General features: G+C 35.5%; 1 protein-coding gene across 1 annotated transcript in view; it reads left to right on the top strand.

Annotated features, from left to right (window-relative positions):
- Positions 1-26,642, top strand: part of ORC5 (origin recognition complex, subunit 5) — a 78,753-nt gene that overhangs the window by 7,158 nt on the left and 44,953 nt on the right. Inside the window, exons 3-8 of the mRNA XM_011927751.1 lie at positions 746-946; positions 2,332-2,406; positions 4,854-4,965; positions 12,259-12,389; positions 16,447-16,495; positions 16,585-16,675. Of these exons, the coding sequence (XP_011783141.1) occupies positions 746-946; positions 2,332-2,406; positions 4,854-4,965; positions 12,259-12,389; positions 16,447-16,495; positions 16,585-16,675 (659 nt within the window). The remainder of the gene's footprint in view (positions 1-745; positions 947-2,331; positions 2,407-4,853; positions 4,966-12,258; positions 12,390-16,446; positions 16,496-16,584; positions 16,676-26,642) is intronic.

Below are 26,642 nucleotides of genomic sequence, written 5' to 3'. Positions count from 1 at the left end.
GAGGGGTCATGGTGGGAGTCAAGGAAATCAATATCCAAACTTCTCTCCCACCATTCTCCCTTAGTCTCCTGCTGGTTCTTTCTATTGGCGTTTCTGTCCACAGCCAGAAAGTAAGAGAGTCTGGGTGATGTAATTCTGTAGCTGTCAGGCTCTTAGGGCATGGGGTGGGTTTGGTGGGATGTAGATTTAGAAAGGCAAATGGAGACTATCAGCAGAGCCTGTTATGCCCAGACCGTTTATTCCCCAAAGAAGACCACCAGAGTCCAGAGTCAAAGCCAAGCGGCAAGGATCTTTAATGCAAGTTCGAACTTGGTCCCTCCGTTCCACAACATACAAGAGGGCCTTGAACAATGCGTGCGCTCACTTTTTATAGCCTGATGAAAATAGGACTTGTAAGATTACAGAGGAACAGGGAAAAAGGGAATTCTTTAGGTTACAGCATTACAATTGGTTAACATATTAAGTTTATACATTTAGCAGTTATCTATTGGTTCCCGTGCTTTTAGTAAAACTACAAACGGCGGCACCCTTATCAGGGATTTCCCAGGATTTCCCAAGCTGAGATATATGGAGGAATGTATTTGCACTGGGCCGTGTTTGTACTGGGCCCAGGAAATTGAGAGATATATGGTGTCAAGCTGAATGTATTTGCTGGGCCCAGGACTGAGGAATGTGCCTGATTTCTTTCAAGCCATTATTGTGTCTGTGTGTTTTCTTCTTATACGGTTTTGGTTTTCGTTTTCAGCTCCCACATGTCTTTGTGAATTGCGTTGAATGCTTTACCTTGAGGCTGCTTTTGGAACACATTTTAAACAAATTGAATCATCTTAGTTCTTCAGAGGATGGATGTTCTACTGAAATAACCTGTGAAACTTTTAATGATTTTGTTCGCTTGTTCAAACAAGTAACCGCAGCTGAAAATCTCAAGGATCAGACTGTATATATTGTAAGTAATTTCATTTGATTAGATCATCTCTTATGTTGAAAACCAATAATTTATTAAATCAATTTTCATGTATTTGTTTTGAGTCTCATTATGTACAGTGCTCTGTGCCAGATGCTTTTGTATACAGAAATGTGTTAAACATATTCCTTATCCAAGGGAAGCTTCATTTAATAGAAAAGGTATGACACATACATGTGACTACATGTAGAATGTGATAAGTGATTGTCACCAGATGCAAAGTATTGACTGTGTATATCCAATACAGCTTCATGAGGTATTAGCATTTGAGACAGACCTAAATGAATCAGAGTATTCTAGGAAGAAATTGAAGTAGAGGAATTTCAGATAGAATTATATAAGTAAAGGCATGCAGCTGAAAATGGAGACCAGAGAATACCAAATAGTCTAGTTTTAGTGGGTTATAAACTATGAAGGGAGAAAAAGAAGACTGGAAGATAGGTTGGGGCAGATCATGGAAGGTCTAGAAAACTATACTAAAGCACTTTATTTAATTTCTTAGGGAGTGGATAGGAGGTAGTGAAGACTTTAGAGCAACAAATATGCCTGATTACTCTGAAGACATGTTAAAATGATCATCTTTGGAATTGGATAAGAACTAACCAAGACTGGATAGTTTATACAGGAAAGAGGTTAATTGGCTTACAGTTCAGCATGGCTGGGGAGGCCTCAGGAAACTTATAATCAGCAGAAAGCAAAGGGGAAGCAAGGCATCTGCTTCACAAAGTGGGAGAAAGGAGAAGCTCCTTATAAAATAATCAGATCTCATGATAACTCACTATCACAAGAACAGTATGGGGGAACCACCCCCATGATTCATTTACCTCCACCTGGTCTCTCCCTTGACACATGGGGATTATGGAGATTATAATTTAAGATGAGATTTGGATGGGGACACAAAGCCTGACCACACCATTCCACCCTTGGCCCCTCCCAAATCTCATGTCGGTTTCACATTTCAAAGCCAATTGTGCTGGGTAATTTATAAAGAAAAGACATTTATTTCTCACAGTTCTGGAGGTTAGGAAGTCAAAGGTTGAGGTCCCCGCATCTGGCAAGGTCCTTCTTGCTGCCTCCTCTCATGATGAAAGGTAGAAGTACAAGAGAGGACGAGGGTGAGATCAAGAGGTGGCAGAAGTCCCTTTTATAACAAAGCCATTCTTTCAATAACCCGTTCCCTTGATAACAATATTAATTCATTGATGAGGACAGAGCCCTCGTGACTTAATTGTCTTTTATGCAGCTCCACTTCCCAATACTGCTGCACTGGGGATTAAGTTCCAACACATGAACTTTGGGGGACATAATCAAATCATGTCATTTTGTAAAGGCTTTTTGAATACATTTCTTCTTTTTTTTTTTTAAAGGTTCTAGATAAAGCAGAGTATCTAAGAGATATGGAAGCAAATCTTTTGCCTGGATTTCTTAGATTACAAGAATTGGTAAGTAATGTGAGAGAGTGCTTTTTCCCCACAACTTAATCAATGGATTGTGTTGTAAAATTTTTTCATTTTGCTATTTGAAGGTGAGAATTAGTATTTTAATATAATTGTAGTTTGCATTTCTCTTATTAGTAAAGCTCAGTATTTTTTTCATAGTAAAATCAGTTGGTGATTTCATAGCATTTATTCTTCAATTATTTTAGCTTTTCCTCTCCAATTATGAAGTTACTGCTTTCTATTAAAAGTTTTTAGATGTTGCTAGAATAAATGGCAGAGGGCCAGACTTTAAAATCTCAAAGATTTTAAAATTTTCTTTGCATTTCAAAATAAGGATAATCTAAAATAAGAATAGCATGGCTATTCTGGCTCATCTGGATTTCTATCTTATAACCTCAGTGTCAGTTTACTTTTGTATGTCAGTTTACTCTTGTGTTGGCTTCACAAAGTACAGTAAGTCCTCACTTAACATCTCAGTAGATTCTTGGAAACTGCAACTTTAAGTGAAACAGCCTACAGCAGGTTCTTCCTTACCTTCAGCATCATTTCATTATAACATTGTTGAGGAAAAAAATTGGTTTCATTATATGTTGCGCTTAAAATCAGTTTCCCAGAGCCTATCACCAACATTAAGTGAAGGGTTACTAATTAATACTACTGTGATTGTCATGGCCCAATAAGAAAAGAACAGGGGCGGACTTACTAGGCATTTGCGTCAGGTGAAAGCCAAATAACATCACAGATAAAACAGGGTTTTGTAATAGTTTGAATAAGGAAAATTGGTGAGAGAAATAGCTGTGGTTGTTTCCAGGTGGAACCATATTCACTGTATTCACAAAGGGAATAAAGATTTAGTTTGAGCAAAACAATACTGTTCAATATATTCAGTTAATATTAATTTAAATTTTATTGGTTTTATGGTTTGTATTTATAAATTTATTTTGGTTTTATAATTTTATAAGTGCTTTGAGCATAAGCAGTTTATGCCTACCTAATTTTATGTATGTGTTAAAGTATTAAGTAATATTATAATAAAGTAAATACTTGGGGAGAAGTGCTTAAAGCATATCTGCCTTTCAAAGTTAAATACATTATTCAAATTTGAGAATCTGCTAGAAGTTTAGAGAGGCCGCTGAAATCATTGTGTGCCCAAGGCCAACTCCTGAAGTTTACTTTTAGTAATAGTTGAGGGAGGGGAGGTATAGAGAGGACAGGATAATAAGCGTAGCTATTGGTGGCCTATTCTGGAAGTTAACCTCACACAGTCTTGCTTTTCTTGGTTTCATTAACTCTTGACATTTTATTACTGAGACTCAAGACCTGTCTTCTTTGAGTAGATGTCTCCTATTTCCTTTCCTTTTATTTGTTTGTTTCATTTGTATTTGCAGGTTTTTGCATATGCATCCACTATTTCCTGTTGCTTTGCTCTAGAACTCGCCATCTGGTATCCAGAGTGCATTATTGTCTTCTTGCCTTTTCAGTATAGATCACCCTATTTTTTCCTCCTTGTGCCTAGTAATGGTAGTCATACATCACTTCACAACAATTAGGACTTTTGACCATTTTTTAGTTTCAATTATAGAAATTGTTTGAAGAAAATTAAAAGATTTAGAGTAATCTCAGCTGAACTGGGAAAGATAATTGTTTTGACATTTCTGAAACCATGCTTGATTTTTAAAAATGTATTTCATTTAAGAGAAATCTGGCAAAAGCATTTCTCTTTTTTTTTATATTAAGTATTTAAGTAAAAGGAAGTTTAAAATATGATGAATATCATATATACTGAAAGTACTTATCAGATGAATAGATAAGAACATTACCTATTTAAAATCTTTCAGCTCGATAAATATCCTCTTCTTTTTAGCCTCTCAATGTATTTAAACTGATTTTATAAAATGCTTTTAGGTAATCATATTTTTATAGCAAAAACAATTCAGTAATTTGTTAGCAGGATTGTGATTAGGGCATGTTATTTTACCGCTATAGAAATAAATTCAGAGATTCTTAAAAAAATCAGACCCAATGTGATGGCTAATGCCTGTAATTTCAGCACTTTGAGAGGCTGAGGCAGGAAGATCACTTGAGTCCAGGAGTTCAAGACCAGCCTGGGTAACTTACAGAGACCCTGTCTTTACAAAAGATACAGAATTTAGTCAGGTATGGTGGCACATGTCCCAGCTACTTGAGAGGTATAGGAGGATCACTTATGCCTGGGAGGTTTAGGCCACAGTGAGCTGTGATTATGCCACTGCACTCCAGCTTGGGTGTGTGACAGTTTGCAAATGGATGAGCTCCTTGATTAGGTTTTCTAAATAAGGTTTATTAATGTGCAAATAATTTGTTATAGGTTAGAACTTTGGGGGATTTATTTGAAAGAAAAATCCAAATGGAAATACTGCTCTGATTAAGATTTTTAAATGCAAAGTTACTTTTCTTTCTTTCTTTTACAGGCTGACAGAAATGTGACTGTTCTCTTTCTCAGTGAAATTGTTTGGGAAAAGTTTCGTCCAAATACTGGATGCTTTGAGCCATTTGTCTTATATTTCCCTGATTACAGCATAGGTAAACCTTAAAACATTGTTTTGGCAAATGTTATGCAGGAGAATAGTTTTTGTTGTTTGAAAGATTAAACTAGCATATTCAAATGGGAATACTTTGATATTCAAAGTATTTTGATATTCAAAGTATTTGAATATCAAATGGGAATATCAAAGTATTAAACTGTTAAGGTTTGCTGCCAATCTCAAATAAGATGTTTGTATTTCTGCACTTATAAAATTTACTTTGGAACTGTGAGAGATTATTGTATAATTACTAATTTTTTTTGGATGAGCAACTCTCGTATTTGTGCTAATGTATCTTCATTTTTTTAGTCAGTACATTAAGATGTATATGTAGTGTGATTATGACGTCTGTACGAATAATCAGACTAGACTTGTAAAGCATATTAAGAGTGTATTGAAATCTTCATTCACTGTATACTTGGGTTAGGTACCATGTTGCGCTTACATCTTTTGATTTTATAAATCTCATTTTCTTTACTGTAACTCATATGGTACCAATTACTAGCCCTTGTGTTTCTTATTTTCTTGGGGACTGCATTTAATCTTAAATTTCATAGATCCTGATGCTTTTGGTCTTTGGAAGAACATAGTAGTTTTTTGTGTTGCTGAATAGCTTTGTGGATTAATACTGGGCTGTCATACAGAGATGATACTTGGGATTCAGAGATTATAACTGAAGTATAAGATGGTTAGCAGTCTATAAAAAAATAGCATTCCATGACCTTGGCCTCATTAACACTATCCCTCTGAACTAATCAGCTGTAAACATACGTTAAGATTAACACATTTTTGTCTGTTTTCACCAGAACAGCAGTCAAATAACACCTTCTGTCTTAGCTAATTAGCTGAATTTTTTTTTAAACAGCAACCCAAAATAGATGGAGTCCTTATTGTCATTGATTTCTCATCCATAAAGATCCCAAAATAAAGGGTAGGAGGAAAAGTGATAAAGGATTTTATTTAAAAAAAAAAAAAACATTCTGTACCTATGTCAGCACTGTTCTTCATAGTTCAGTTTTTTTATGACCTATTTTAAGTGCTGAAAAACTATTTAGAATTTGAGAAAATTATTTAAAAAGTTGATTTTATACATTTCAGTCAAGTTGAATTAATAATGTAAGTCATTATAGAATTAAATGTTAAAAATTCTATGATTTAAATTTATAGATTTAAAAATTTTAAAAGTAAAGATACAAAGCAGCATAGAGAGAGAGTTTGAGGACAAAAGTAAATAAAATGGTCTTAGTAATTTTAGTGAGTATAGGATAATAGATTTTTGCAAAGTATATAATAATGGAGCCAAGTTAAATTCTGATTATTAAATTTTAGGGCCTTTTTCATGTTCAGTTTTTTTTTTTTTTTTTAAAGCAGAAACACTGTAGTCAGACAAATAGCCATTCAGAAGGGGAACGTTAATAGAAAAGTTGAAATTATGGTTAAGTATGGAACCAGGGAAAGAGATTATCTAAGTGGTTAGTGTTATCCTGTCATAATAACTTGAAACATGTCATTTTCAGGAATATGGTGTCTGATTTTAAGGACAGCTGTCCTCTTAGCAGTTACGGCTAGGAGCCCAGTTTGGAAGTCTTGTTTTCTGGTCTTTACCTCATGCAGACTACTCATCTTTTGGTGATGGATATTTTTTCTTTAGAGAGATTATAATGTACTTGATTAGGTTTTTGGTTTAGTTATGGTGTCAGTTTGGATAGATTAAGTTATGTTCTGATAACAATCTGAAATTTCAGTGATTACAGTTTCCTACTTAAGAACATTTGTACTGCTGTTGTCTTACATTTTACTTCCATATTTATTATAAACCATGTAATACTAGGCCGGGCGCGGTGGCTCAAGCCTGTAATCCCAGCACTTTGGGAGGCCGAGATGGGCGGATCACAAGGTCAGGAGATCGAGACCATCCTGGCTAACACAGTGAAACCCCGTCTCTACTAAAATACAAAAAACTAGCCGGGCGAGATGGCGGGCGCCTGTAGCGGGAGGCTGAGGCAGGAGAATGGCGTGAACCCGGGAGACGGAGCTTGCAGTGAGCTGAGATCCGGCCACTGCACTCCAGCCTGGGCGACAGAGCGAGACTCCGTCTCAAAAAAAAAATACTATATTATAAACCTCAACTATTATTATAAACTTCAGATGTTAAATATTATTATTTTGGCTTTAAAAAAATAACAGGACAAGAAAGAAAATAACTTTTATTGTTTATCCTGCTGGGGATTTGTTGAGTTCTTAAGTCTGTGGGTGTATAGTTTCATCAGCTTTGGAAAAATTTCAGACAGTATTTCTTCAAATATTTTGTCTGCCCCCTCACCTTTTCTTCTCTATCTTTTTTGTGTGGGATTGCATTATAGGTATGTTAGAGCACTTTATATTGTCCTACTGAAAGTCTGTTTATTTAAATTTTAAATCTTTGTGTGTGTGTGTGTGTGTGTTTTATTTGGGTTTTTTTTTTGTTTGTATGTCTTTCAGTTCACTGGCTTTTTTTTTTTTTTTTCACAAGTGTCTAGTGGGCAGCCAGTCTCATCCTGTAGAATTTTCATTACTGATCTCATTATGCTTTTGTTTTCTTTTATATCCTTGAGCATATGAGCATATTTATAACAGTTGTTTTAATTTTCTTGTTTACTAATTCAATTACCTCTTTTGTTTTGGGTTTGTTCCCTCCGACTAATTTTTCTCCATCTTGGGTATCCGTTATGCTTCTTCATGTGTCTAGTAGTTTTTTATTGAATTATAGACATTGTGTTTTTTATTGTGTTTTGGACTTTTTTCTCATTAGCATATTTAATTACTTACAGATACAGTTGACTCTTTTAAGGCTATTTTTAAACTTTTTTTGGAGAGATGATCCAGAGTAGCCATTATACCAGGGCTAATTTTAGCTCTACTTTTAAGACATAGTTTTTCTGAAATCTCTACTGAATGCCCTGTGTGTTTAGCATGGTCTCTGCCTTCTGACTAGTGGCAACATGAAAAATTCACAGCCCTGTGTGAATTCTGGGAATTGACATATAGCTCTCCAATGATTGTTTTTTCCCTAAAAATTGTTCTTGCATGGCTTTATAGGGTTTTACCCTAGGCATACACAGGTTAGTATTAAGCTAAGACTCGAGGGGAACCCCTGTACAGATTTCTGGAGCTCTTTTTTGGCACAGCTTCCTCCCCTCAGATACGCTGCCCTGCAAATTATAGCTATCTCAGCTCCCTCGGCTCTGGTCTCTGTCTCCTCAACTCAGTAGGATAAATGAGCTCCTTTTGGAACTCTCCTTGCACCACAGTCTTTTTTTTTTTTTTTTTTTTTTTTGAGAGGGAGTCTCGCCCTGTCGCCCAGGCTGGAGTTCAGTGGCGAGATCTCGGCTCACTACAAGCTCCGCCTCCCGGGTTCCCGCCATTCTCCTGCCCCAGCCTCCCGAGTAGCTGGGACTACAGGCGCCCGCCACCTCGCCCGTGTTTTTAGTAGAGACGGGGTTTCACCATGTTAGCCAGGATGGTCTCGATTTCCTGACCTCGTGATCCGCCCGTCTCGGCCTCCCAAAGTGCTGGGATTACAGGCTTGAGCCACCGAGCCCGGCCTGCACCACAGTCTTAAAATTACCTCTTGTTAGAAAGCTTGGCTGATGGTAGGACTCACCTTATTGTTTACCTTTTCTCAGGTATTACGGTCCGTTACTGCCGTTTGTTTGATATTTGAAAATAGTTGTTTTCTATAGTGTGTCCAGTTTTTAATTGATTATTAGAGGAGGGTATTTCTGGATGCTCCTACTCCCTCACAACTGGAAGCAGAAGTCTCTACAAGTTAGGAATGGCTTTTCTTTGCACATTAGCATATACTTGGATAGTGAAATTTTAAGACCCAAGGAGACCAACCAGTGGGTTTCTCCTACCCTTTATTTACTACCCGATGATATGGTGTTTTCAGCTTTCTGATATAGATGGGATTTTTTTTTTCCATGAATTTGAATAGTCCTAGACTGTTAGAGCTGGCATGACTTGCTTATTATAGAATTACACTCTGAGAGTTTTGTCTGTAGTCTATAAACAAGTTGCTAGGTTACTTTTACAGCAACACAGTGAGGATTCCGATTCTTATAAGACTTTCATCAGGGCTGAAATGGGCCAGTGATAACGTCTGATCAACTTTCTTATGGGATACAGAGGGCTACATGTAAGGAATACCCAGATAGAGATGTTCAGGGGGTACTTAGAAGTGCAATCTGAGCTGGAGACTCAACTGTTTTCCAAATTTTCTTACCCATTCATTTATAGAAGTTTTTTCTTGTTGTTTGTTTGTTTGTTTGTTTTCGCTTGTTCATCTCTGTGATCATTTATCTCTTCCCTCCATCTCTCTTTTCTTACATCCATCCAGTTATTTGGTAGGTTTTATAGGTAGATATCTTTGTTTCTAAGTTTTTTGGTACCTTTTAGAAATTTTCAATATATTAGCTATTTCCCCATGCCCAGTTAAAAAATCTTAGTAACGTTGTATTTAAAGTTTGCTGTTAGAATTTAAAAGTACATAGACTCCAAAGGGAAGTTTTGGCTTTTATTTTTATTTTTTCAGCAGTTTTGAAATAAAAAAGCAAATTCAGTAACAGTGTCTCATCTAGTATCCATTTGGGATAATATTCTAAGTATAAAACTAGGCTTTGAAGTTTTTTTTTGTCAACTTCTGTGTTTAAATATTCCTTAATAGATCTATTTCTAAACTTATGTTTATAAATTTTCAGATAGTTTATATATTTTTTTTATCTTTTATACCTGTGTCTAATTGATTCGCAGGCACAAAAGTGATTAAAATCAATGGTAAATGGCCTTACTAAAAATACTAACTTACTGGGAACCTTAAACAAAAGGAAATTGACATGATTAGAATATCCTGGAAGAGTTTTTACCTGTAATTTTTGCAAAAAACTTGAGCCCTCTGAACTAGGTTTAAAGTTCTAGTCATATGCAAAGAGCTCTTAACTAAGAAGTCTAAGGAGACCATTGCACCAAGAAGTCAGAGGATCTTACGATAAGGAATGAATGTCTAATTGATTCCTGTATTATGACTGGGAAATTTTGAATAATATATGGTTGTTTCCCTTTAAATTTTACTGTATTTCTAAAATATGATTATTTCCAGCAGGGTAAAGTATAAGGTTAGGACTCTTAATGTGATATTTTATAAAGAGCCTGAGATATAACAGAAGTAAAGTAAAGATATCAAAGTTGTAGGGAGAAAACATGTTTTATAAAAGGGGGAATAACAAAGTAAGGACTAGGATCAGGTGATGATTATTGTAAAAAAATTAATTATTTTCATTTTACAAAACATGAGCATTTTCTAGTTTGTTGGCAGTTTATGTACTATCCCCTTTTTTTTCCTAGTTGATTTACTTAATAGGAAGAAAAACTAGAATCTACAGTATTTTTTCCCTTGTTACTGATTTTGCCGGTCATAAGGTTCTTGAGATTTTCTTTAGCTGTCATTGTTTTCTATTTGTCTTAATATTTAATAATTTTTTTTACCATCAGTTTCAAAATTTCTATTACATTTTCAGAATTATTTTTACTCAAAACACTTCTGACACCAAATGTGTGGGGTATTTTTGTTCACCCAACAACAAATTCTTCAGTTCTCTAGATATCAAGTGGGTGTCCTAAAATTCAATTCACTTCTGACACTAACTACCAGAAGTTAGTGCAGACCTCACAAGTTAAGGACTTAGTCCTACAAGAATATTAGTACTTCAGACACCAGTCTAAGTCCCAGGTTTCTACCTGTACTCCTGAAAACTGGTTATAAATTGGGGTTTCACGTGACCCCCTCCTCAGGTTTGATAATTTGCTAGAATGGCTCACCGAACTCAAGAAAACAACTTTACTTATTCCGTTTATTATAAAGGATACAAATGAACAGCCAGATGAACAGGTACACAGGACAAGGACCAGTGGGGTCCCAAGCCTAGGAGCTTCTGTCCCTGTGGGGCTGGGATGTGCTACCCTCTCAGCATGTGGATATATTTACTATCCTGGAAACTCTCAGAACCTCATCATTTAGGATTTTTTATGGAGGTGCCATTATATAGTCATGATTTGATTAAATCGTTGGTCATTGGTCGTGGATTCGATCTTTAGCCCTTCTCCTTTTCCCAAGGACAGGAGATGGAGCCTTGATATGGTTTGGCTTTGTGTCCCCACCCAGATCTCATCTTGAATTATAATCCCATAATCCCCACATGTCATGGAGGGACCTGGTGGAAGGTAATTGAATCATGGGGGCAGTTCCTCCATGCTGTTCTTAAGACGCTGAGTTCTCATGAGAGCTGTTGGTTGTATAAGTGTCTGGCATTTCCCCTGCTGGCACTCATTCTCTCTCCTCCTGCACTGTTAAGAGTGCCTTCCACCATGATTATAAGTCTCCTGAGGCCTCCCCAGCCATGCAGAACTGTGAGTCAATTAAACCTCTTTTCTTTATAAATTACCCAGTCATGGGTATTTCTTCATAGCAGTGTATGTGAGAATACAGGCCTCTAATCACTTGGTTGGTTCCTCTGACAACCAGTCCCCATCCTGAAGCTATCTAGGGGCCCACTGTATTAGTCCATTCTCACACTGCTATAAACATACCTGAGACTGGGTAATTTATAAATTTATAAAGAAAAGAGATTTAATAGACTCACAGTCTGTGGGCTGTACGGGCTTCTGCTTCTGGGGAGGCCTCAGGAAACTTGCAGTCATGTTGGAAGGTGAAAGGGAAGCAAACACATCTTCACAAGGTCAGCATTAGAGAGATCGTGAAGGGGGAATTGCTGCACACTTTGAAACAACCAGATCTCATGAGAACTCCATCACAAGAACAGCGAGGGGGAAGTCTGCTCCATGAGTGAATCATCTCCTACCAGGCCCTTCCTCCAACACTGAAAATTTCAAATGAGATATGAGTGGGGACACAGAGCCAAACCATATCACCCATCAAGAAACACCTCATTAGTATAAATTGAGGTATGTTTTAAAAGGGCTTATTAGGAGTAACAAAAGATACTCCTCCTTCTCATTCAGGAAATTATGAGGGCTTTTAGAAGCTCTGTGCCAGGAACCGGGGTGAAGATCAAATACATATTTTTTATTATATCACAAATCACACTTTTCTATTCTAATCTTGTAATAGTTTTATTATTCCTTAATTATTGCTGGGTTTGGTTTTTTTTTTTAAATACCTTTGTTATAAAATGCTTGAAGATATGATTAGGGTACTGTGTTAATTATTACAAGTTATTTTGTGTCCTGTGAACAGGGAACCTTCAAAAGATCCTGTCCCATGATCATCCTCCAGAGTATTCAGCTGATTTCTATGCTGCCTACATTAACATTCTTCTTGGAGTTTTCTACACTGTTTGTCGAGATTTGAAAGAGCTCAGACATCTGGTAAATGAATATTTTGCTTGTATATATATCTATGTGTGTGTGTGTGTGTGTGTATAAATATATGTGTATATATATCTTTTAATATTTTCCATGTAGAAATGGTGTGAGATAGGTTAGAAACTGAAATTTTATTCTGGGAATTTGCATATGGCCTCTTGAGGCTAACATACCATAAGAAGGTAGATGTTTGTGGGTTTACAAACTTTGCTTGTTCTGATCAGAAAAATGTCATTCTCAGATCTTCTCACTCTTCCTTGTTTTTTCTCTAATTGCAGAAAATGCAGAACTCCGTTAAAATCAAAATGAGGAATAACAGAAAAGAGATGTAAAAATTTGAGTAGTTTTACAACTTTGTTAATATTTTGTAGCAGATTTTGTTCAAGTTTTATGTATGCAGTGATTGAGGTCTAGAATCTAGATGGATTGCAGTATGGTCAGAAGCTTTCATTGCAGGTCTTTCATTAACCACTGACCCTAAGCTGATAATCTTTGTATAGATGGTTCTTTTTAATTTTTTTTTTTAAACAATTAAAATAGCTGTTTATATATCATAGACAGCTTGAAAAATGTTGATGTTGAATTTTTCTTTGACCTTTTTTGTTTAATTGTGGGGATGGGAAAGGAAGGAGACAAGAATTTCTAGTTTCCCTTTTAGAAATCCTTAATTAATAATTAAGATCTTAGCTCCATTTAACAGAAAATAGTAATATATCTGAGGCTGGAAAACAGTCACTTTCAAAGTAACAGATTCTATGTCTGTTAGCACATTTTCTTCACTTTGTTCTTTCTCTTTCTGCCCTGAAAAGTGTTACTTAGATTCAGTGTGTGTTTGAGACAGAACATAGAAGGCAACTATTTAAAATTAGTATGTTTTTGAAAGTTTCAGATTTCAGGGTTCCTCTGATTTGCATGTAGATTTCAGACATCTTCTCAGTTAGGAAAAAACAAAACAGTTTTTCCAGTTCCAGTTTATCACTAACATTCTTTTAGAAGTTGGATGTCTTGGGATCCCTGGCTTCTGAGGGAAATGATAATACAAGAGACAGAGAGGAGAGGGTCAGGAAAACGCACCTGGGTGAGATGTACTTAGGAGCAAATAATCCTCCTCTGTCTTTACTGGAAAGTAACTTGCAGTTACTATTATTTAGCTCTCAAATCCTGTGGGAATCTGTGCTGGCAGCCATTTCAAAGTAGATTATAAAATATAAGAAGAAAAAATTTAGAGAAAATATTTATGGGAAAATAAAATGTAAAGAGAAATATATATTTATAGTATTTTTAAAAGTTCTTTGGGTTTCACTGAGGAATGACTTTATTTAGGGTAAGGTTACAGCTTTCTTAAAAATCATATTCATAAATGTGAAGTATGGTTTAAGTCTTATACTACTATTGGTAATAATAAATACAGAAAAGGATCCTTAAACATTAGAGAAAAATAGCACAGTGTTCTTAGTTTTCTCTATATATAGAACATAGAAAAATAAAGATACTCATTTTCCTTTTTTCTTCAGATATATAGTGTTGTTTGTGTTTGTCTCAAACTTTGTAAGTGGCATATTTCTTGAAAGTTTATTAAATCGCCTGAAAAATATTCTTTTCAGGGATCTTTTCTGGAAAGATGCTTTATGAACTGATATTTCTGTATTTCTTAGAGGCTAGTTCTATAGGTAGCTTAAGATAGGAGAAAATAAAGTACTACTTTGATATTCATTTAGGTTTGTTTTCTCTGACAAACCTTATGATACTGCCTTTTTAACTGTTACTCATAAATTCTTAAACATATTTTAGTGTTTCAGCCAAAAAGAAAATCAATACAATTGCCCCTTAGTATACTTGGGGGATTGGTTCCAGGACCAGTCCCATGTATATCAAAATCTGAGCACACTCAAACCCTGCAATCAACTCTGCAGAACCTGAGTGTACAAAAGTTAGCCCTCCATATACATGGGTTTTGCATTCCCTGAATACTGTGTTTTTGGTCTGTGTTTGTGATCTGCATTTGGTTGAAAAAAAAAAATCTGTGGACAAGTGGACCTTCACAGTTCAAACCTATATTGTTCAAGGGTCAATTGTTTATTTTGATAAGCCAAATTGTGTACCAGTAGCTGTTAACATTATGACACTGTAGTGTTATTAAACTATGCTTAGATCTGAAAATCTAAAATTACGGTAAGGAAGTTTGGCTGAAGCGAATAATGTCTTCTTGATTCTTCTTCTGTACACTTAATATTAGCCAAATTTGGAAGATTTTTCTACTTTAAATAATTGTTTTTTATGAAGTAGAATAGGAAGAAATTAATGATTTGGTTCTTAGTTTTCTGTCACCTACTTATATGTTACATAGTTACACATTTATATATATCTTTTTTCTATGCCTCATTGAATTATTTTTGATAAGAAATACGTGGGAACAAACATATATATATACACACATATATATATATTTTTTTTAATAAATGGAAGCAGTATGTTTTTAACCAGTTTGCTTAAACTACTGTTCAGTAGAATTCCAATGTTGATTCATAGAAAACTAATAAGTAGTTATAATTAGTTAATTAGTACTCCTCAAACTTTAGAATACATAGAATTTCTAGAGAGATCGTTAAACATAGATTCCTGGGTCTCATCCTCAGAGATTCTGATTTGGTATGCCTGAGATGATGCCAAGAACTTGGATTTATAACAATCTCAGGTAGTGCTGCCAATCCAAATATTTTGAGTCATATGAAACTCGATGATGTTTAATTAACGAGAATGTTCAGACGTTAGAAAATAACAGTTAATTATTTGGGCTTGAGGTTTTTCATTATATGTTTTATGGTTCTGTATGACATAAATATAACCTAAAAGTACAAATTATGCTTTGTTACTGTAGGGAAGTTCATATTTTTACCCTGCAGTTTTGGTAATTTGAATCTATAAAACAAACTAATAATAGATTCATGGGGGAAAAAGGCGTACAAATTTATTTTTTAATTTTAATTTAATTTTATATTGAGTTCTAGGATACATGTGCAGGACGTGCAGGTTTGTTACATAGGTAAAATGTGTGCAATGGTGGTTTGCTGCACCTATCAACCCCTCACCTAGGTGTGAAGTCCTGCATACATTAGCTATTGCATACAAATTTATTAATATGCATATGGGCACAAGAGCCTTACACAAAATATAAGACTCAAAAGGTGGGGGGCAGAAAGGGGGGCCAGCTGGTTCAAATTTTTATACCATCCTGAGGCTACAGAAAGAAAATGGGCTTGGAGCATGGCATAGCAGGTTATTGGAGGGAGAGGAGGAAAGACATGGTTAGGGAAGGCACTCTTGTTGTGCAAATGAAACCTCATAGGTAGCAACTTCCAGAAAGAATAGATGGTAGCCTGTGCTAAGTTTCTCTGTCAGACCTTCAAAGGTGTCAGACCTTCAAATCTCTTTTTTGAGAGTTAGTCTTTCCTAGATCCAAGGTAGGGGATGATCAGAGAAAGCCTGCTTGCATCTGCTGTTTTCTTATTTCCTCTACAGATGCAAATCTCCCTCACAAAAAGCAGATTTTCAGGGCTATTCTTGTGCTTGCAACCCTTCTGATTAGCCATATCAAAATATACCAAAGAAGTGTATTTTTGGTGAGACACTCCATTCTCCTAATTTTGTATACAGAGGCTAATGTATTAGGCAGAATTTAGCCAATTAAAGAATATTTTGTGTTGTGCTGTCATTGTTGGTATTTTTGCTGTTTTGTTGTAGTAATAAGCTACAATTACATTTTTTTTTAAGAAAGAATCAGGGTCTTGCCATGTTATCCAGGCTGGAGTGCCATGGCTGTTTACAGGTGCAGTCACAGCACACTACAGTCTTGATCTCCTGGGCTCAAGTGATCCCCCTGTCTCAGCCTGAGTAGCTGGGATTACAGGCGCATGCCACTGTGTATAATTACATTTGACTTGAGCAAATGTGTTTAAGTAAAATTTCCTGAATATTAATACAGATTTTACTTGAAAAATAAATGTCTAATTGTGATCGATCAGTGCTTTTTTCTTCCCTTTTTTTTTTTCTTTACTTACAGGCAGTACTTAATTTTCCTAAATATTGTGAACCTGTGGTTAAAGGAGAAGGTAACTGTGTAATTTTACTCATTAATATTTATTTTGAGAAAGGTTTTTACAAGATACAAATTACTGAAATTTTCTTCCCTTTGGGGTAGCAAGTGAACGTGATACTCGCAAACTGTGGAGAAATATTGAACCTCATTTGAAGAAAGCCATGCAGACTGTTTATCTCAGGGAAATATCAAGGTAATTTTCTATTTATGCATACTATTTTTTATATCTTTACTCAGGATATATACTCTCTCAACTGAAATAACAGAGAGAGGGACTCGAAAAGAAAACGATACCTGTTTGAGAATTGGCATTGCGATGGGAAAGTACATGCTGTAGTAAACTCTGCATCTTCAGGGAGGTAAAGGAAGACAAGGTTTTTAAAGGAAGAGTGAAGTGAATTACATAATTGTTTTGAGATAATTATTCTTCACTACAAGGATCTGTTACGGTTCAGAGTTGGACAGGCAGTTGCTGGGCAGATGTCCTCATGGAGGTATTTTTTTGTGTAAGATTGCATTAGCCTTTATACAAGGTTATGTTTTTTTTCTGTCTTTTGTAATAGTTCGTTTTATCAGGCATTATGGATGAGAAGCCTTCGTGGCCTTTCTTGGCTCTGTTTGTCAGGATTTTTAACACGTGACTCCATTTTGATTCTGACAACTATTACTTTTTAACCCTTTTAATCAAGATTTTTCTCCAAAAGCATTGCTGATCAGTCATCCTGTATTTAGGTTTTTATTGTCCCTTGGTGACAGAACGGACCTGTTCTGGGTTGTTGTCTGGTCACCTGTTGAAGGGAGTGAATGGTAGCTAGGAGTCAGTGTCAGAACCCTTTTAGCCACAAGGGAGGTTTGTAGGGAGTGGCTAAGTCTACCTAGAGTCCGTTGTTAAGTTTAATTTTGTCTGTTCCGTAGGTGTTGGCTATCATTGCAAAGTGCTTGGGCCAGCATTGTTCTGTTAGAAGTTGTACTTCTGTAGAAATTGTTTTTTGAGACAGAGTTTCACTCTGTCGCCTAGGCTGGAGTGCAATGGCGCAATCTTGGCTTACTGCAACCCCTGCCTCCCGGGTTCAAGCAAGTCTCCTGTCTCAGCCTCTTGAGTAGCTGGGATTACAGGCATGCACCACCATGCCTTACTAATTTTTGTTGTTTAGTAGAGACGGGGTTTCACCATGTTGGCCAGGCTGATCTCAAACTCCTGACCTCAGGTGATCCGCCTGCCTCGGCCTCCCAAAGTGCTGGCGTTACAGACGTGAGCCACCGCACTTGGCCACTGCAGAAATTTGACAGGCAACAAGTACAAAGTTTACAAAAGAAAATACAAAGTAAAATGTATAGTAATATGACAATCCTAGTTTGTATAGTGCTTTTGAACTGTGAACCTCGGCTTTAAGGGAACCTACTGAGTAAATCAGATGACCACAGGGAGTTACGTGAGACTTCTAACCATGTGGCCTCTTTTCTTATTTGGTTTATGTAGGTCTCAACTTTCCCAAAGGAATTTATTCAGGTACAGCTTGTGGTATTAGCAGTAACACAGACATTTTCTTATGTAACCAATAGATACAGATCAATTTTATCATCTAGTATCACATGACTGAGTTGAAATAAAGCAGAGTGAGCTACAATTGTATGAGGGTTATTGCCCAAGTTGCCCACTAGGTGGACTAAAGAATCTTTTAGGTCAGGTTCTGTCAACTTACCAGCAGTAGCTACTGATTGTGAAATTTCAATTATACCATTATCCTATCAAGTGAAAATGGTAGGCATTAAGAGGAGTAAGAGTCTCATTATGATGTGGAGTCTTGTTCTAATATCTTCGAAAAAACTGTTTCCACCATGAAACTGTCGACTTCTTATTCTGCTTTGTAGTTCGACTGTCTCTGGTTATGGCATTTAGTGGTTTGTTGACCCTTCTGTGTGGTCCACACATCAGGTACAAGGTTTGTTCCTTAAAATTCATGTAGCTTCAATGTATAAGGCTTCAGGAACAGAGTAGTTCCCCTTTTTGGTAATTTTATAGAAGAAAGTTGGATTGGGGGATCCTAGAAGAATTTAGAATCTAGTCTAGGCTACAGGTTGATTATAAAAACTCAAATACGATGCGTAAAGCTACAAACTAATAACAGGTGCATTATAGGTTTTTTTTAAGAAACATAACCTTTTCTCTCTATGTTGATCACATAGGTATCTCAGATTTTAAAACCTTTTGAGTCTAGGAAGTCAAACTAAGGTCGACTTAAGATTTTATTTAATATCTACAATCTTTAGGTTCTTGGGCCTGCCAGGAAGTGGCATTTTTTACTCACTCATTGTAAAACTGGGAATCCTCGAAACTAGGCAATTCTGTGCACATTTTCTAATGTGATATGACAAAGTCTTGGTTATATAACCAGTGTTTCCAGTTACATCCTGTTATAAAGAGAAAGCAAATTCTTATTGAACTTAGTAAATAAACATATTTTCAAGGAGAAAAAAAATCCCCAGGAATAGTTTTTGAATTTTAGAGGGATGAAATAGGGAGAAAAAGCAGATGCTTCACCTTGGTTCACAAAATATACTTTACTAAATTGCTAATTAGCAGTTTCCTAAAACTATACAGGTAGCTTAAGAGAGAAAATTTTCTCAAATCTGGAAAACAAAAACAAGCAAAAAACTGATAATGTTTCAAATAAAAATCATAAAAACATCCTCATCAGTTATTCAGTCTCATGTAATTAATTTTTGTTCTGTTTGATCTTGATTAGCAGTTTCATGAACCCATCATTTCTTCATTAGAGTTCCAATAGATTTTTATTTAGTCCATTGATCTTTAAGTTACTAGAAACTTGTATTTAAGAGTACTTGTTAGAATCTTTTTTTATGAATCTGATTGCAAATGGTTTTAGATAAAAATCAGAACAATAACTGTAGGATGACAGAGACTTAAAATAGCCATGATTAAAAATTTGATGAAAGTTTACCATAATCAGAAATTGACAGAGAAATTTGATTATTTTTTGCAGCATACATATAATCACCACAATTATGACTTGATGATATATTAGATGTCTAAGTTTTATATAATTTTAGAACACTGATATTAATCACATACCTATAAATATAACTAAAAGATCCAGTATTACTTATCATTTGGCAATGCTTCTTACACAATTTACAAAATAAATTTAATCATTTAATATCTTTACAATGTGAGAAATATGTCCTTTGAGGCTTTCCAGGGGCCTAGCTAGAAAATCCAAAAGTTAGTTCTAGGTCAAAAATGTTTAATTTAGAATTTTGATATTGGGGAGGTCTATCAAAGATGCGAAAAGGTTTAAAACACCTGGTCAAAACAGGATCACAGGTCACTGTAAAATAATAGTCATTCATTTAACCAGAATGATAATCAAAGGACTTCAAAAGCAATATAGAAAGTTACCTGGATTTAAAAAACATTAACCCTTTCAAAGCTATTTTCCTAAGTAATAAAAAATAAAAAGCTAGTAAGAACACAAAGTTATCTTGATAAAATGCAAAATATTTGTTTCTTGGGCCAGTTACCAAAAAAGTAGAGAAAAACCTCTTGCAGTGTGATTGCTTCTCCTTATGGGAAGCCCATTTAGATAACCTGGAAGTTGAACCCAGCAAAAACAGTATTTGAATTTAATCAGACCCAGGAAGAATGTGTGGTCAAAGTTGTGAGAACACACCATGAGTGTAAACAAGAAAACTAGTACCTTGAGCAGGGAAATACGTGGCTTTTAGTAACAGGATGGGAACTTTCCTGGTTACATGGAATAATTCAGACACATTCAGAAAAGCCAAGTGTACAGAATCAAGTTATACTGGAGGAAAACCTTGCTTCTGTAGGCCATCAAGACAAACATTTTAGAATTAAGACTATAACAGCAGAGTTATAATCAGAGGAAAAATGTTACAGGAGCTGATGAAAAAGTTAAAGGAGAGAGTTATCACCTCAGTCAAGATTAAAGGTGTACTTTTTCAAGGGGAGAAAGAGTTGAAAGCAGTGATATATGCAGTAAGATGCAGCAAACATTAAACTTCTGAGATATAAATCTCAGGAGCTTTAAGAAGAAAACTCTACCTCAAGAAATGAAATTACCATCCTAAGTAAAGAAGACAGCTTTGCAAATGTGAAACTAGAAAATTAAATGAAGACTTTGAAACAGGAAAAAAAAAAATTTTTTTTCTAATGTAGTGGACTAAATTTTTAGTTTTGTATTGAGGATTGAGGGATATATTTATCTCAAACTTTAATCTTTGGAAAGACTTACAAATAATTCCCTTCTAATTACAGCCAACTTGATCATACACAAATTTGTTTAATAAATCTACCCTTCACAAACCTTATAATAATTTACAACTGTCCATGACATGCTTAGATCTTTAGTTATTTTCTTATACTTTTAAATAACTACATTTAGGACAAAATATTTACCACACAAAATTATTTCTCAAATTTATCCTTTTTTTTTGACTGGTGTGATGCTTCACACGTGTAATTCCAGCACTTTGGGAGGCCAAGGCAGGAGAATTGCTTGAGCACGGGAGTTCAAGACCAGCCTGGGCAACATGGTGAGACCCTGTCTCTTAAAAAAAAAAATTCACTTTTCTTTTTAACCTTCTTTTACCTAAAATACATATTTATACCCTTAACTTTACACATCTGTGTCTCCTACTTACTAGTTCCTTTCTATCATGTTTCTGTTTTCTTAAATTTACTTTTTAAAATAACCTTAAATAACCTTCAGAATTTAGACAAAATTATTCTTTTTTCTCAATAAAGAACACTTTTTTTTGACTTTAAGAATTCTCATTACAAACACATCTTATGTTTTGGGATACACTTTGTGTACAGAATTATATATGTTAATTAGAATTGTTAAGGTAACTTTTAGTAACCTTATTAATAAATAGTGCTAGGAAATCTGGCTAGCTATATGCAGAAAAACAAAAACTAGACCCCTTCATACACCTTATACAAAAATTAAGATGAAGTAAAGACTTAAATGTAAAACCCAAAACCATAGGCAATACTATTCAGACATAGACGCTGGCAAAAGAAGAAAACCTAGGCAATACCATTCAGGACATAGGTGTGGGCAGAGACTTCATGACTAAAACACCAAAAGCAATTGCAACAAAAGCCAAAATTGACAAATAGGATCTAATCAAACTAAAGAGCTTCTACACAGCAAGAGAAACTATCATCAGAATGAACAAGCAACCTACGGAATGGGAGAAAATGTTTGCAAGCTACCCGTCTGGCCAAGGTCTAATATCCAGAATCCACAAGGAACTTTAACAGACTTACAAGAAAAAACAACCATATCAAAAAGTGGGCGAAGGATATGAGCAGACACTTCTCAAAAGAAGACATTTATGTGGCTAACATATGAAAAAAGCCCATGGCACATGTGTACCTATGTAACAAACCTGCACGTTCTGCACATTTATCCTAGAACATAAAGTAAAATTTAAAAAAATAATTCTCATTAAAAACATATCTTATTTTGGGGGGTATACTTTGTGTACAGAATTATATATGTTAATTACAATTGTTAAGGTTACTTTTAGTAGCCTCAGTTTCTAGTAAAAACCTAGGAAGCAAGAAACTTTGTCATATATCAGTTTTTTATAGATGAGAGCAGTTTTATAAATTTATAAATATGTGTCTCTATAACCTTTTATGTGTAGTGATAGTCCCAAATATAGTCCTTTTATAGACATTGAGAAGCCAAGAGCAAACTTATGTTTAGTAATTTATATTTCAGTATTTTATCTTATTTGGAAGCGATTCAGACATTTAATGAGTGTTATTTAATTCAACTGTTTATAAATGTTTATGCCACCTACATTCATCTAATTTATTTATTTTTAACAATTGTAAGTAGATTTCTTGTGAAAACTGAGGCATTAGGCAAGGCTAGTCATTAGTTCAAGCTATTTCTATGTTAATCATTTTTATAGCCTATGAATATCAGGTATTCACCTAAGTGAGAACCTGAAAGTTAAAGTTGTGGGTATTTTGCTGATTACTTTGGAGATGCAGCTGTTTTTATTAAACCAACAATATTAAATTAGTCTTATTTATCAAAGAGTTACACAAAGATTGTTCTGTTTTTAGGCTGAGTTTATAGTTTTGTACTTTTGTGTCAAACCCTTATACCTTATTAAAACCTCTTGTCTAGTGGAGACAAATATAAAACTACCTGGCCCATAAATTCTGGCAAAAATTTGTGCTGACAGTTCTGAAGACATTCTATTTTTGTTTTATCAACAAATTTAAAACCAGCTTGCTTATTTATTTTTATATTTTAAAAAGTATTGAACTACTGTACATAAAAAATAAAATCCTAAGCTCCCTAACCAACTAAATGGACTCCTGGGCAAAGGGGACCCCACAGAAACCTGAAAAACTCTATTCCTGGCCTTGAGGGAAAGGGAGGCTAGACACATCCATTATAGCCCCTCCCTTTTGGAGCTTAGGCACAACTGACCATCATTAACATTAAAGCAGAGCGATCATAAGAGTAACAAAACAGACTCTTTGTGTAAATAAGAAACTAAATTCCAACTGGACTCTGATATAGAATCACATGACAGATAGCAGACAATAAAGGAAATCAAAGTATTTTACCCCAAAATATTTCTTTGACTTATTTTGAAATGGCCCTGTAAAGCCTTCTTTAATGCAGCCAGGCTTTCCCTTTCTATGCCTTTCCTAGATAACTAGCTTATTTATTAAAGGTTCATTGAAGTCACATGTCATTTGGTTTAATTACTGTATATTTTAACAGTTTTCATTATTATTTAAGCCAATCTGAATAGAATTCGCTAAGGGATTTCTGGACAACCGTGCCAGATTTTACCATGTAGACACAACATACAACACAACACGTGTATATACGTATAAACACAAACACATATACACACCAGTTTGTAAAAAGATAGTTGGATCCAAACTGTATTTCTGATAACGTTGGGACCTGTTCTCATGACTAAACTTTATTTGTCCCAGTAGGCAATCTTACGAAGACTGTACCAACATTTTGGATAAAGCGGTTTCCATAGCAGTTTGATTTTTAAAAACACTTTTTTATCTTTTTTTCAGTTTCAGATGTGTTTAGTGTTACACATTCCAATGTTTTTATTTTTTAGATAGGACTAACTGAATTATATAAGAAAAAAATCTCCAAGTATCCTAGAATTAGTAATAAATCTATCTTTTGTTTATTGGTCTCATTTGCTTGACTAGTTGGTGCAGATGGGGAAGTGTTTTAGCGGGGTGTTTTGGTTGGTTTGTTTCAGCTTTTTCTAGTCGCTACATGGCAGACAAAGCCATTTTTATGGCAGACAGAGAAATGTTGTACTATTGCTCTGAGCTCAAGATTTTGACCTCTTTGATCTGAGAGCCTCTTATAAACATTTATCTCTTTTCTTTTAGAACTATCAACTCTTTAATTAACTGTTCCATCACTCAAAGCAATTGTTAGTAAGGCAAACCTAAATTTACATTTCCAGAAAATGTCTAGGTTGTCAGTTGCCATGGAGCTGATGTAATTTGTAAAACAATAATTTGAAAGCACTCTAAAACTTTTTCCCCCTTTGTTTCTATCTTGGCTTGAATGCCATAGCAGCAAGTTTATCTCAATACCAGCAGAAAAAGTTATTAGATTCAAAGTAGGCAGGAAAAAAACAGAAAGGTAGAGAAATTAGAATACTCTACATATTTTAATTCTTTCGTTGGTTGCAGTTTTTAAAATAAGTTTAAATAGTTCAAATAATGGCTATTGTGCTCCAAATTTTCCTTGATGTCGTGGCAAATCCTTTTGGGCCTGCAGCAACATCAATTCTTTTCTTCCCAGAAGAAAGAATTCTACCAAGAAACATAAGGCAGAAGGAGAGACTGAGGCAAGTTTTAGAGCAGTAGTGCAAGTTTATTATATAGCTTTAGAACAGGAACAAAAGGAAGTACACTTGTAAGAAAGCCAAGCAGGCAACTTGAAAGATAAGTGCCCCATTGACCTTTGACTTAGAGTTTTATATGTTGGCTTACTTCTGGGTTCCTGCAACCCTTCTCTAATTCTTCCCTTGTGATGGGCTGTCCATGTGTGCAGTGGCCTGCTAACCCTTGGGAGGTGAGCATGTGCAGTGTGTTTACTGGCCTTGTACACATGCTCACTGGAGGTGTTCTTCCCTTACCAGTGGAGTGTCCCTGGAAGGTCATATAGTAGTTAAACGCCTCTGTTTTGCCTCGTACTGCACATACCTGAGCTTACCTACACAATTCCTGAGATCTTACTGGAAAGCCGCTGATCACCAGTTTCAGGTGTTTCTATCTATTGGGAGACTGCCTTTGCATGGTGCCAGCTGTGACCAATTATTAGAGATACAGTGTGACAATAGCCTGCCCATCACCCTAGGGTCGCCTGACATTCCTGATGGGGTAGGGGGAGCCTTCTCCTGTCCTGCTTATGCCTGACTAGCTACCCTCTGTAACAATTTGCCCATCAGTTAAAAAATATGCCCAAGAATAGTCCATAATATAGCTGGCTGGAATCCCCAAAGGAAGATTGTTTTGGCATGCCTTTAGAATTTGAGGATCCCATTTTGTTTCTTATTAATCACTCAAAAACAAAGAAAATCCTATAAATCTTGTCAGGGAATATTAGGCATTTGGACCAGTTTTTGATGGTGGTAACCATCGTAGTGGCTTTTAATTAGCCATCCTGTGCCTACCATTTAGAATGTTTATTTTTGCGTCTTGTAGATTCTTAGAAATAAGCAAGGGAAAAGAGCTAAATTATGTACAGATGTATGTTACCAAACCAAAATGAAACTAAGATAAGAGTAGTCACAAAAATTTTAAACCCAGGTATGCAGATTAAACAAAATACTAAATTAGGCATGCAGAACCAGAAGTGAATTCACCAGAAAAGACATACCTCACAGAAGACAAATTTTATAGTAACCAGAGTATTCAAACCAGAAGGACACTGGTCCTTATTCCAGAAGGGGATTGCCAGAAAAGGCAAAAAGTTGTTATTATCCCAAGAGGATTGTAAGGCCCTTTATTAAGGTGGCCTTAATCAGATCCTGAATGAATTCAGGAGCTTCCATCAAAAAGCAGGAGGCTCACCAGGGCAGAAAAGGTGAGCCGCGGAAGCAGGAAGCTCAGAGGGCTCAAGTGAGTACTATTTACCAGTTCTAAGAATTGCTGAGTCCTTCTGAAGGTGACCTTGCTGCAGGTCCCACTTCTGACTCCAGATATGTCAACCTAAATAACAGAGAGACTCTAAAAGAAAATGATTTATCTGTTTGAGAATGGGCATTGCAGTGGGAATGCACATGTTGTAGTAAACTCTGCATATTCAGGGAGGTAAAGGGAGACAAAGGTTTTTAAAGGAAGAATGAGGAGAATTACGTAATTGTTTTGAGATAATTATTCTTGGCTACAAGGATCAATAACAAAGGTGGTACCAGTTCAGAGTTTGATAGGCAGTTGCTGGGCAAACATCCTCACTGGATTTTTGTATAAGATTATGATGGCCTTTGTGCAAGATTATGGTTTTTTTCAATTTTTTGCAATAGTTGTTTTATCAAGCATTATCCATGAGAACCCTTTCTTCGTGGCCTTCCCTGGCTCTAGTTGTTGGGGGTTTTAGCACACGTGACTCCATTATGTTACACAATTTGTAACAAAACTTTTTTTTTTTTTAAACCTGGAAAGCTATAGGAAAGTCTAGTAGCTTTGCCATATTTATGCTAGATATTTGAATGATATAATGAAAATTTGATTATAAAATAAATAGATGAACCATTATAAATTGACATATTTCTGTTATTAAAATTTCTTAGTAGAGAAACAGCTCGGGAGAGACATGGTGGCACATAGTGTGTGAGAAGAACGTGATTTTGACTTCCAGCTCAGCCATTGTCTGCCATATATGATCTTAACAAGTCCTAAGACCTCTAGGCCTTGGCTTCCTCCTGGAACAGCCCTTACAAGATTTAGATAATATATCTGAAAATTATTGTGAATATTAAAGTGTCTTACTAGATATTAGATTAAGCCTAGATGACAAATTAATATAGGAAACCTAAAAACATCAACACTATCTGCTTTTCTTTCTAGTCAATTTTTTTTTTAGTTT

This window comes from Colobus angolensis, unplaced genomic scaffold, assembly GCF_000951035.1.
Source record: "Colobus angolensis palliatus isolate OR3802 unplaced genomic scaffold, Cang.pa_1.0 Scaffold74, whole genome shotgun sequence".
Taxonomy (NCBI): domain Eukaryota; kingdom Metazoa; phylum Chordata; class Mammalia; order Primates; family Cercopithecidae; genus Colobus; species Colobus angolensis.
This window is presented reverse-complemented; position numbering and strand designations above follow the sequence as displayed.